Source organism: Phycodurus eques, chromosome 12 (assembly GCF_024500275.1).
Source record: "Phycodurus eques isolate BA_2022a chromosome 12, UOR_Pequ_1.1, whole genome shotgun sequence".
NCBI classification, from domain to species: domain Eukaryota; kingdom Metazoa; phylum Chordata; class Actinopteri; order Syngnathiformes; family Syngnathidae; genus Phycodurus; species Phycodurus eques.
In genome coordinates, this window is record NC_084536.1 from 1,519,595 (window position 1) to 1,531,742 (window position 12,148).

General features: G+C 44.7%; 1 protein-coding gene across 1 annotated transcript in view; it reads right to left on the reverse strand.

The window, feature by feature from the left end:
- itgbl1 (integrin, beta-like 1) overlaps window positions 1–7,759 on the reverse strand; it is a 25,149-nt gene extending 17,390 nt beyond the window's left edge. The window contains exons 1-2 of the mRNA XM_061692336.1: window positions 7,487–7,759; window positions 5,345–5,547 (exon numbers count right to left, since the gene is read on the reverse strand). Of these exons, the coding sequence (XP_061548320.1) occupies window positions 5,345–5,547; window positions 7,487–7,569 (286 nt within the window). The 5' untranslated portion in view covers window positions 7,570–7,759. The remainder of the gene's footprint in view (window positions 1–5,344; window positions 5,548–7,486) is intronic.
- Window positions 7,760–12,148: the final 4,389 nt, after the last annotated feature.

Below are 12,148 nucleotides of genomic sequence, written 5' to 3' on the forward strand. Positions count from 1 at the left end.
CACCAAAGTTCTTGCGCATGTCTTGAAATGTGGAAGTGAGATTGTTCATTAGTAGGCAACTTCCTGGTTCAGGGAAGATGGCAAACAGACAGAAGGGGCGCTTCCGTTGTGATTCTCGTGGCGGGGACTCTTCCATTTCTGTGCCGATCCTTGAACCTCACCAAAACCTAAGAGGTTCTCCTTCACTTGTGTGACACACCTCGACAGCTAACTGACCCAACTGCCTGTGAAAAACCAACCATCTTGCATAATTCTGCACTGTAGATATTACATATCCGCTTAATTTGCCGGATCACACATTTCTGTGACTAATTATCGCTCTGCCCGTCTCCTTGTGGGTGTTAAGGCGCGAGAGGAACTCATCTCATGTTGACGGGGTACTACAAAAAAAAAAAGTCACCAGCAGACACCCATATTAGTACATGCCACCCTCAAAACGAAGCGCTCTCCTTTTGGCTTATTAAGTTTCAAAACAGACAAGACGTTGCGGCACACTTTCAACTCTCAAGACTTGAGTTGCGTTTTTCCTCCCAGCGGCCCACACCGGAATCACGAGGCGACTCACAGCACAGCGAACGTCCAAAGTACAAATGTATGAATATACAATATGGATTTGAAGGAAAGAAACAACCCGTGTAACTGATCCAAATATTCAAAAACAATAGGACTGATGACTGCTCCAACCTTAGACAGTAATATCCATGGTAAGTAAGGTTTACTCCATATTTTGTATTTCATATCAGTAGTTTATACTTTCTCATTATTATTATTTCAATATTCGGTATTTTCCTAACCCCCGATTTCGCTGTATCTGTACCGTACAACAACAGGACAAGACTTTCTATTCTATCCCGCGATTGGCTAGCGACCGGTTCAGGGTGTACGCCGCCTCCCGCCCGAAGATATCTGGGATAGGCTCCAGCAGCCGGCGACCCGTGTGAGGAGAAGCGCTAAGGAAAATGGATGGATTCTATTCTATTCTATTCTATTCTATTCTATTCTATTCTATTCTATTCTATTCATGTTGACTCTTTATGCACAGCACTTTGTTTTGCTGTGTTTTTTTTTTGTTTTTTTTTTGTTAAAGTGCTCTACAAGTACAGTTGAGTTGTGTGTCTCAAAGATTAAGCCGCGCAAGTCTACATCCACGTGAACCTGTACAGCGAAACGCTGAACGGCTCATTAAATCCGATACTGAGCCTATTTATAGCTTTGCCGTGACTGAAGCTAAAGGTCCATCCACGATAACCTTAAGTAATTCCAGCAGATCCTGAGTGAACTTTGAGGAGTTTGACGCTGGCATTGTTGTCACTATGCGTTTACCAGAAGTTAACGCCTTAGCAAATGCGCGAGTGCTGTGTGCATACTGCCACTTACAGGACTGGAGTGGAACAGGCTGACTCTACATTTTTAGGATCCTCTGGCTCGTGTGCACTCTATTCTAGCTGTTGTTAGCCCATGCTCGTTTTGTAACGCTTTTGTGTTATTTCTGTCAAAGGCATCATAAAATGGGTAATTGTTCATTAGATTGTTTTTGGTAAAGTTTGATCATGATTGATTTGACTTCCCAGTGCATGCTAAATGTTTGAGTAAGAAAAAAATACATAAATTACATATGTTCCAAACACAGCAGAGGAAAAATACTCTCCTCAGCATGGTGATTCAAAGTTGGGAAAGGAGGGGAACAGACTTCACGTGGCTATTGAGCGAGCAGGAGGGAGAAGGGGGAGATTTCCTTTTTTTTTTTTTTTTTTAAGGCAGTGCCACGTTGAGCCACATCACTACAAGTTATTACAAAAAGATGTTCAATAGCCAAAGTTGCTCTGTTAGTTATCCACATGATATTGTAAACAATTTCCTTCCAATGACTTGCAAAAACTGCTCAAATTCTCAAGAGATGTGAAGATGAAGAGAACGAGGAGTAGAACAACAAAGGACAGAATACGACAAGAGATTTTTGGACATTTGGTGAGCAGATGTTGGTCAACGCCAGCATCATGTTGCTCTGCTAGAGTGCGTTGTCAAGAGAATTTAGTCGGATTTCGGCCAAAATAGTTAACTTAAGTTGAAAAACAGGGTTAAACTGTCACATCATATAAACTACATTTACATTAACTACAGATAACATTAAGATGTAAAAACAAGAGAACTTGTGTTAACTTAAATGACAAAGGCGTACCGAAACGCATCTCACTTTGCAACATTCTTAACAGTGTCGATGGTTTTAAGTCCACGTTGAAAATGATTCTTTTTGTCTCACGCTTACGACTGAGCATTTTTGCGCATTGTAATTTTGGTCATTTTAGTGGGCTGTCTTTTATTTTTCTACACTTCGTTTTTAAATGCTTTTCCATCATGTAAAGCACGTTGAGTTACCTCGTGAATGAAATGCTCGAAATAAATACATTCGCTTTGTCTTTCCTTAACGGTGATACGTGTAAAAAAAAAAAAGGTTAACCACTGTCAATAATAAAATGTAAAGGCAACATGATGGTGTGGCCAGCATCCTCTTACTTCACCCAACTTCCTGTGTTTCTTTCCTGCTCCTCCTTCTTCTTCTTCTTCTTCTTCTTCTTCTCCTTCCACATTATCTGCACTTAAAACCCATTGTAGAGTTCTTTTTGAATAAGTATTGCAAAAAATCCAAAGAGAACGCAAAACAGAAACACGTATGTATGCCTTAAATGTTCATTTTAATTGAATCCAAATCCCAACCCAAATGAAAGCCCTTTTGTTTATAGTTGGATGTTTTCTGCTCTTCTACTACCAGTCAAGGATGTCGAGATGGAATGTATGGCATCTTACCCGGGAACACACCTGAGCAAAAAAACCTGTTGTTAAAAATATTATGTGCAATCTCTGAAATTGTTTGGACTCAGACTTATTTATTTCACACTATGTTTACTGTATTTATAAATCCATCCATCCATTTTCTCTTCCGCTCTTTTTGCCCTCAGATGAAATGAAAAGACACCAACAAACATTCTGACTGGTGAAAATGAACATTTCCCAAGGATGAGTTCTCATTGAAGACAAAAAGGACGGAAACACACACACACATGCACACGCGCGCCCTTACATGAATTAAATAAAATGAAAAAAATGGTGAAAAGAGGATTATGGCTGCACTTCTGTAACGACATCATCTGACTTTTTTTTTCTGGGAATAGAATGCCATTTCTTCATCTCTAATCCTCCCTTAAAAGAACATGGCTCCTTCTGGGTGAGAAGGAATGCCATACAGTATGCAACACCCCCTCCGTGTCCGCTTTTACTGTATAACAAAAAAAACAAAACGCCCCCAAGCACTTGGTGCAAGTCTAAAGAAACAGGATAGTATGGAGTTGAGACTGAAAGCAAGGAAAGGAACAAAAGCGCTGCCTTTGAAAGTACGCTCCACTCAACACGCTGAAGAAAATAACTCGACTTAGCGACTTTGCGTCATGGAAAAACAGAAAAACTTGAATGTAAAAGAGTATCTCAATTTCTAAAAAGGGAAATGCAGCACATACTGTATAGGGGAAAGAAATATAAGGAGGCTGGCTCGGTATGCTTTCAATATTTGTTCTGCTGCTCTTCTGTGCACTTGAATGTGGTTGGGCGGGTGCGCTGTCGCCAGATCCTTCGCATGTCGGCGTCTTAGTGTGCGTCAAGGTGTGAAACGCCATCCCTGCTCAGACGCCACGCGGCGCAGGCTGAGCGGAAGCCCGTTATCGGGGGCCGAAAAGTCGGGACCGCCGAAGCGTAATGAGCTCGTCGCAGCAGCCGTCTTGTCTGCCCAAATAAATCAGTCGCCGAGCCGTCACGTGCAACCGCCGCCCGCGCCTCTTTTCAGAATTCCATTACTGTACACCGGATGCTCTTAGCAAAAGTGCACCTCGTCGCCCATTCCGCCTTGACATCTGGATGCAGGTAATGGACAAATGGAGAACAAACATCCAGGCCTAAACAACTCAACGCCAACCAGTTACTGTCTGAGAAAGCCGGGTCAAAGGTCACTGCAATAGGTACACCTCTTCGCCTGAAGCAGACAAGTGCGAGCACTCCGCCGCAGTTACGTTTTCAGCACGAAACTGATTGTTTCCTTTCTATTGTTTGGCAGCGGGAATGCTAATCCTTCCCATCTATCGGCATGAACCAGGAAGGAGAAAGTAGACCATGAACACTTATGATTTTTCACATTTGTTAGAGCAATGTATTTTCTGATTCGGATTTTGCTGTATGAATCGCGATCAAACTGTTGCCCCTAACCCCGAATCCTAAACAGTCCATTCCCGTTGTCCGAGGCCCGCCGCGCACTTAGCGACACGGCCGAAAGTGAACTGGACAAGCGCAGAAAAATGGACCCGCTCACATATAATTATGCACTGCGACCCCAGGTATTACTATCGGGAAACAACGTACCCTTTTTTAAACAAATGATCGAACCATCAACAACATGGCGTGAATGTCAAGGAAGAAATAAAGAAATAAATGTGTGGATGTCGCCCACTTCAATAAATGCAACTGGCTATTTCTGTGACAAAAGATTCTTCACGCTTTGCTTTTTCATCAACAAGTACATATGTCATTATAAATATACGTGAGTATTATTGGAACACACAATATATATATCTATTTATCTTCTGTAGCACTATATGGACTTTATGTGTAAGGTGGCGGCCAGCTGAATCTCACGTGTACCCAGAAATGATGTTTTGGTTGGGAAAGCTCACGTGATACAACATCCCGATTTTGATTGGTCCTTACATCTGCGCGTCAATTCAAATTTTGAATCGCGAAACAGGTACGGTACATATTTGAGACAAACAAACCTCATGACGCACCAACCAAAATAATGATTAGCTTCTCAATTTCCTCCTAAATGATTTCACGTGAAATCTGTGCCTGATTAGTGGAATTATTCTGTTGTATGAAAGGCGACAGTTCGATAAACAGGCTAATTGTAGATTCTGCCATCAAGCAGAAGAGCATTTCATTGTTCTGCCTATCACTGCGTCACTGGTATAGATAGACCAATGAGCATCCTGCTAACTAACAAATGGATGGACAAAGGAACAGACATACGGCACTACATGTATTTTTTTTTTGTATTTTGAATTCTAACAAAAACAAATGATTATATGCAGCACGGTCATTGCGGTACGTACTGCTAAAACAACAGATATGTGTAGTTTTGTGTAGTACTGTATGCGGAGCCGCGTCCATATATTATTTAAGCACGCACTGTAGACTGCTGTATGTGTGCAAAAAGTGTTGATATATCTTTTATTTGTTTTTTGACACCTTTTGTGAATCGTCTGCTTGTGTTGCATATGTCATAGCACCCGCTTTGTGTACGCACCATTACAATTTTTTTCATTGTGTGTGGCACAGACCCAGTCATGGCACTGGCAGCGAGGCCCATAGAATTTTCCTGGATCTGACGCCTGGCACACGCACACGCCGCAGTCGCACTTGCCCCTCGCGCTGCAGATGTTGCCATCGGGCGTCCGGCACCGACGCAGCGACGACTCGGCAGACAGTCGACACGTGCCGGTCGTCTGGCTGATTTAAAAAAAAAAAAAAAAAAAAAGAGAGAGAGAGCAAAGTTCAGCTGTAGAATTTCCCAAACGAAGAAAGAAAGTCAGCGTTGTGGGCCACGCCACTGCCGCTGACTTAGTGTTGAGGTCGCTGGACTCCAGCCCGTGCCAGCTATATGAATGCCAGCTACATTGCCAATGACCAGAGGTTGAGGTCATGGGAATCTATTCCACACCAGCACTACAAGTCAATTATGTGAAACACTACACTGCTAGTGACCCAAGGTTGAGATCCTTTACCCTTTCGGGAGCATGCAAAACACTTATGCGAACCACTACACTACCAGCAACAAAGGGTTGAGGTCATGCAAATCCTGCCCACAGCAGCTGGAAAAACGTTAACTATGTGGACTGCTATATTACCAAAGGTTGCGGTCATGGCAATTGACAGTATCCCACACCAGCTGCACAAGTCACCAATGTGAACCACTACACTGCCAGTGACCACGAGCTGAGGTCAAGGGATTTGATGGCACACCGGGTGCAAAAGTCAGCTATGTGAACCACTACACTGCCAGGGACCACGAGCTGAGGTCATGGGATTTTATGGCACACCAGCAGCACAAGTCGGATATGTGAAGCACTACACTGCCTGTGAGCCAGGCTTGAGGTGACAGGTCTCAAGTTCTTCCGCACAGAACTCAACCGAGCATGCTTTGTGGACGTTTGTGGAGTAGAAGAGAAAAGCTGTTGCCACAACAAAAGTATACAGTTGTCCAAAAGGTCTCTTTAAAATGCAAAATTCATATTCCGGGCAAACTAGCCGTCGACTGATGATTTAAGATGAGTTTCTCCTCCCGTTGCTCGCCTTTGAATGTCACGTGCATCCAACATCGTAATTACCAGTCTTTGTTCTCCTTCAGTTGCCAGGACGACACCTCCATCCACTTGACTTTTGTTTTTAGCAGTGCGTGACCGCCATTAATCAATGAGTCACACCCACTGTAGCTCTCACATTGTTATGCTTGTTTAACAAAAAGTGGTGAAATCCATGGAAAAAGCGCGTGTGGCAGTATTGAACAACAAAACACCTCGATGAAGCAAAATATCAAGTTTGGTCTCAAATCAGGAAACTTTCCATTCAGCACGGAGGCGGCCACAACATTAGGGACAACTTTCCATACAATCTCGATGAGATTAATGGCAGCAAGTCTTTCAATCACATGCTACTGGAAACCAAATTGCAATCACAATCATATTGTTAAATCAATACCTCTCAAAAGTGATCATTATCGAAGACGAAATCTGCGTTCCATTCATTGTCGCTCGATGGCAGGTGTGCCTAATGAAGTGTCCATCAGCGGACATTGGACCGATTTGACCAACATTCCTGCTGAAATCGATCTCAATTGCCGTGGCGTGAAGAGTGGCGGCACGCACGAAACAAATATCAATAACACATGACGCAAAATGCGTCGGATGACTCGGTATTTTACAAGTACAGTACATTGTATTTGTTTATCTGAAATCATGGGAATAAAATGAAATAAAAAATCCACAACATGTTGTATTTTTCTTCTTATTTTAATTGGATGTAAAATACAATCTAAGTTCATGATTAGAATTTGTTTTCATTCACACTAATTGCAATCAAATTTGAATTACTCGCTACAGAATGCAACGGAACAGATATTACGTATCGTTGTGGATGCGTACGTCTAAATTGAACTGGATGTTCTTGGTCAAAGTCTTTAAACGCAAATCCAAGTGAAGGAGCCGACAAATCTGAAAGCGTTTCAAGTCCAAATGCAGACAGCATCTTTGCAGCCTCTTCAACTCTTCTGCACTGTATGTTGTGTTGTCTTTGCCAGCAAATTCTGCACCTCCTTTCCCCACAGCAGCCTCAGTTCAGCCCAATACAAACATGAAAAACTTCTCTATGTGGAGTCGGTGAAGAAACTCACCTCACAGTCTGTAGCAATGCACTCGAGAGCAGAATTAGAATCAGCGGCACTAGCAGGGGCTGCGCCCAAACTTCAGTGTGCATGTTTAGATCCCACAGTCAACCCGGAGTTAAAGTAGCTCGAAGGAATTTTCCCACTCTCCCTTCGCTGACAGTTGCAGGAAGAAGAAGAAAAAAGGAGGGCAGAGAATCCGCAAGGTGGAGAGAAAAAGCAGCAGGCTGGCCCGATCGAGTGCCTTTCATTAGTTGTGACTCTCAGGCGCAGTCCTGGCCAAGAGTTCCACGGGGAAAACTGCCAAACTGCAAAGTTCACTCACCAGTTTAAGAATGTAATGAGAAGCAGACTGTTTTGACTTTCACTTTTCCCCTCCTCTTTCTTTTTCCAGATGATCCCTTCCGCGGACGCGATATCTGCCAGCGCGAGCTGTTTCACACGGAAGATGAAGGGAACTACATCGCGCACAAAAAACACTCTTGTGAGATTGAAGCGGCTGTACACGGCGTGAGGTTGTTGCAGAAAAACCGGCCTTAACGTTTGGAGGTCGAACCGTCATCACAAAAGTCTTGAATAAAAGGAATGCGACTTCAGCTGAATTACGTCTTATGGCTCTTTTTACGTTTTCGTGATGGGAACCATAGAGTATCTGTCGAGGTGCCCTCGAGCAAGGCCCCAAGCGCACCGGGTTCAAGAGGTGCAACACATGTGCATGGGCATGTTTTTTTCACGCTGGCGTCTCTCTTTGCGTGCAACACAAACACTGTACACGGCACAGCGTGACTTGAATTTCCCCTTGAGCGAGTCTGATGAATATATCCGAAGACGGAATATCCCTGGGAAATGGTTGCTCAGCACAATATCTTTCCATTTCGGAGAAGACTTCTCCCCACGAGGCTGTCCCAGCTGACTTTGGGCAAGAGGTGAGGTACTGGCCACCCAAGGCACACGTAGGCAAACAGCCAGTCGTCTCGGTTCTTGAACGCTTCGAGGCAGATACGTGTATTCTTGCACCCCTCGTACATCACACGGACGGACGGACGGACGGATGGATGGATGCATACGTGTTTTATTTTACAACAGTTGCTTCTCTATACACTTGTTTACTGACTTTCAGTCTATTGCCAACCGTCAAACTGATCAGGAAAAAGAGCTTTCATGTCACTGCGGACTTGATATCCTAATGCTAAAAGCAACACGAACAACTATGCGTCCTTTATCATTCCCGCATTCATCTGTGGCAAAAGTCAAAGAAATATAGGCAAGGATGTCTGGTAGCAGTCGTATCGTGGCCTTGGAGCATCGGCAATGACTTGAGTTCTGTGGAGCTTTTGCGGTTGAAGGTCCAGCTGTTGTGTGCGTGTCAAATGCTCGAGATTCCTGGGATGCTTCAGGAGTCCTTTGGGCGCGATTGCTTTCACATGTGCTTGTTGTACTTTGACAAGACCCGAAAGCCATGCGCCATTTCCTACTCGGGTGACTTTATTGTTTCTTCTCCAAACTCGGCCAACTTGACACGTGTCGTTATTTGCGTGTGTTAATTGGCGCTCTCTGCTGAACATGTAGGAATCTGTGATAAAAGGGCCAGTCACGAAACAAAGTTTTTTTTCAAGGCTCCCAAGTCAACACCCCTCTAAGACTCCTTAGAAACCACATTTTCGGGCACGTGTACTGTACCTCACATCGCTTCGGCAAGCGTCACAAGATCACGTGACTTGTAATGTTTAACAGTGACAATTAATTGTTGGAAAATTAGGTGCGTGAGACACATGATGTTAAGCTTTCAGCCTGTCTTCCTATTGACAGTGGCTAACTAACTATTACTATTGTTATTATTTTGATAATAATTCATTCAGTTCCCGAACCGCTTAACCTCAGAAGGGTCGCGGGCGTGCTGGAGCCCGGAGAAAAGCCACGCAAACTCCCCACCGGCGAGGCCGGATTTGAACCCGCAACCCCACAACTGTGAGCCAGAGGTGCTAACCAGTGCCGCCATTATCATTATTATTATTATTATTATTATTTCACCTGTATAACTTAAGACTGTTCAAATGTTAATTAAAGCCTGGAGAGTGGATGAAAACTTCTATTATTTCACATAGGATCCCCCCTCCCCCCCCATTTTTTGGGGTTTGTTTTTTGAAATTGAATTGAAATTTGCACAACTCGTGTACATTTTGCACTTCGGTGTTCAAGTGCAGACAAGATGCTCGTATATTGTAATGCAATATGAAGTCAATGTACATATATGCATTTAATATCTCTTTTTTATATAGCGTTTCTTGTTACTAGTGAAAGACGAAGAGCATTTGAATTCTTCTGAATGTCCTGGATATATCCTCCTATATCCTTCAACGCTTATTTTTACACAACAGACGGAGACATTTATGTGGGTAATACAGTGACAAACATGACTTGTAGTGTTCTAATTTGGTTGCTAGGGTTACTTTAGATGAGTTCCTAGCTTTTGTGCAAGTTAATGGGATTTGGCATTTGTATCTTTTACAATGGAAGGATATCAGGGCCACAAGCACTCTCCTACATTTTCAACCATTTTCTTCTGTGAAGTTGAAGCAGTAACAGTCCATTCTCTTCATTCCGTAGTGTTTGTCTTGGCTGCACCGCTTCAGAGCAAGACGAGTTCGAATCATCTTTATTTGCCAAGTATGTCCAAAAAACACACAAGGAATTTGTCTCCGGTCGTTGGAGCCGCTCGAGTACGACAACAGACCGTCGTCGATTGACGGAGAACACTTTGGAGACAGAAAGACATTGGGAAAAGCAGTCACTGAGCAATAAAGGGTTGCGAGCTATCTGGTAATGCCGGTAGAATTATTGTTTTTTTTTGACAAATGTGCAGAAAGATGCAGAGTCCTCCAGCACTTAGAGAAGTTTGGATGACTAATCTCGCAATAGTCCGGTGCAATGACCGTTGTGCAAGAGGCGTCGAGAGTTCAAGGAGTGTATGCGGTTTAAAGTGACGAGTGGCGTGATAATCGGGGACAATGTCGATTGTGCAAATGTTGCAGATACTACTCAGTCGATTGTGCAAATGGTGCAGATGCTACCCAGGCACATGAGTGGCCAGTATTGGTCAACAGATATGCAAATAGTCTACCACAGTGAGTGCACGAGTAATGTATAATTGGCCCGACAGAAATGTGATAACAAACTCAAGACAAAACAATTGTTGGAATGTCTGCTAGTTCTAGTTTGCATCGATCGGTAGCGCCTACCTGAGGGAAGGAGCCGAAAGAGCCGGTGACCGGGATGCGGAGGATTTTGCACGCTCTTGTCTTAGTTGCGGCAGCGTGCAAGTCCTCAAGGGTGGCTAGGGGGGTACCGACAATCTGTTCAGCAGTTTGGATTGTCCGTTGCAGTCGGAGTTTGTCCTTTTGTGTAGCAGCACCAAACCAGACTGTGATGGAAGAACGCAGGACTGATTCCACGACCTCTGTGTAGAACCGCCTCAGCAGCTCCCGTGGCAGGCCGTGCTTCCTCAGAAGACGCAGGAAGTGCATCCTCTGCTGGGCGGAGTTGATGTCGATCGCCCAATTACAATTACAGTCTCTCGCCCCCCTGAGAGACTGTAATTCCCAGGAACTCGAAGGTCTCGACGGTTGACACAAGGCGGCCGGACAGCGTGAGGGGCAGCCGTGGCGAAGGATGCCCCCTGGAGTCCACGATCATCTCTACCGTCTCGAGCGTGTTCGGCTCCAGGTCGCGTCGGCCGCACCGCAGCTCCGGCCGCTCCGCTTCCCGTCGATATGCAGACTCGTCACCGTCCTCGATGAGGCCGATGACTGCGGTGTCATCTGCAAACTTTAGGAGTTTGACAGCCGAGCGCGTTGAGGTGCAGTCGTTCGTGTAGAGAGAGAAGAGCAGCGGAGAGAGGACAGAACCTTGGGGCGCCCCGGTGCTGATGCCGCGTGCGGATGAGGTGGCCTCCCCCAGCCTCACCTGCTGTGTCCTGCCCGCCAGAAAGCTGTAAATCCACCGGCAGATGGCAGGCGAGACGCTGAGCTGGAGAAGCTTGGAGGAAAGGAGTTCAGGGATGATGGTGTTGAACGCTGTGCTGAAGTCCACGAACAGGATCCTCGCGTAGGTCCCTGCGCTGTCGAGGTGTTCTAGGATGTTCTAGGATGAAGTGATCATCCGCAGACCTGTTCGCTCGGTAGGCATCTGTAGCGATTTGCACCCATTTATGTACATATTTAATAATCAGCATCACAGGTGAGTATCCTGTACTTTTATTCCAATTTTTAACGTTTTTGTCACGTCATTAGATAGTGTACATATTGATTCCGACCTGGTCCAGACGAGCTATACGGTCCGTAGTACACTTGCGTGCTGTTATATTTCCTACAACTGCAAGGTGATGATAGCGGTGGCAAAGTGGGGAAAATCCACGGCAATAATCATTTGGCACTCATTCGAATCCCCACTCAAATGTAACATTATTAGTAGAGGATGGAAAACAAAACAAAAAAATGACAATATTGCCGTTCCCACTCACAAAACAAAAAACATTAGCACATAAACCATGCTTTGACAAGTTGTATGAGGAGTGTGGACTTTGAGGTTCCTGGTCCTGCGTTACCGTGGAGACGGCGGCGCGCCTCTCGCGGCTGCTGCTGATGAGTTTGCAGGCGGCGCGCGCACGCACGC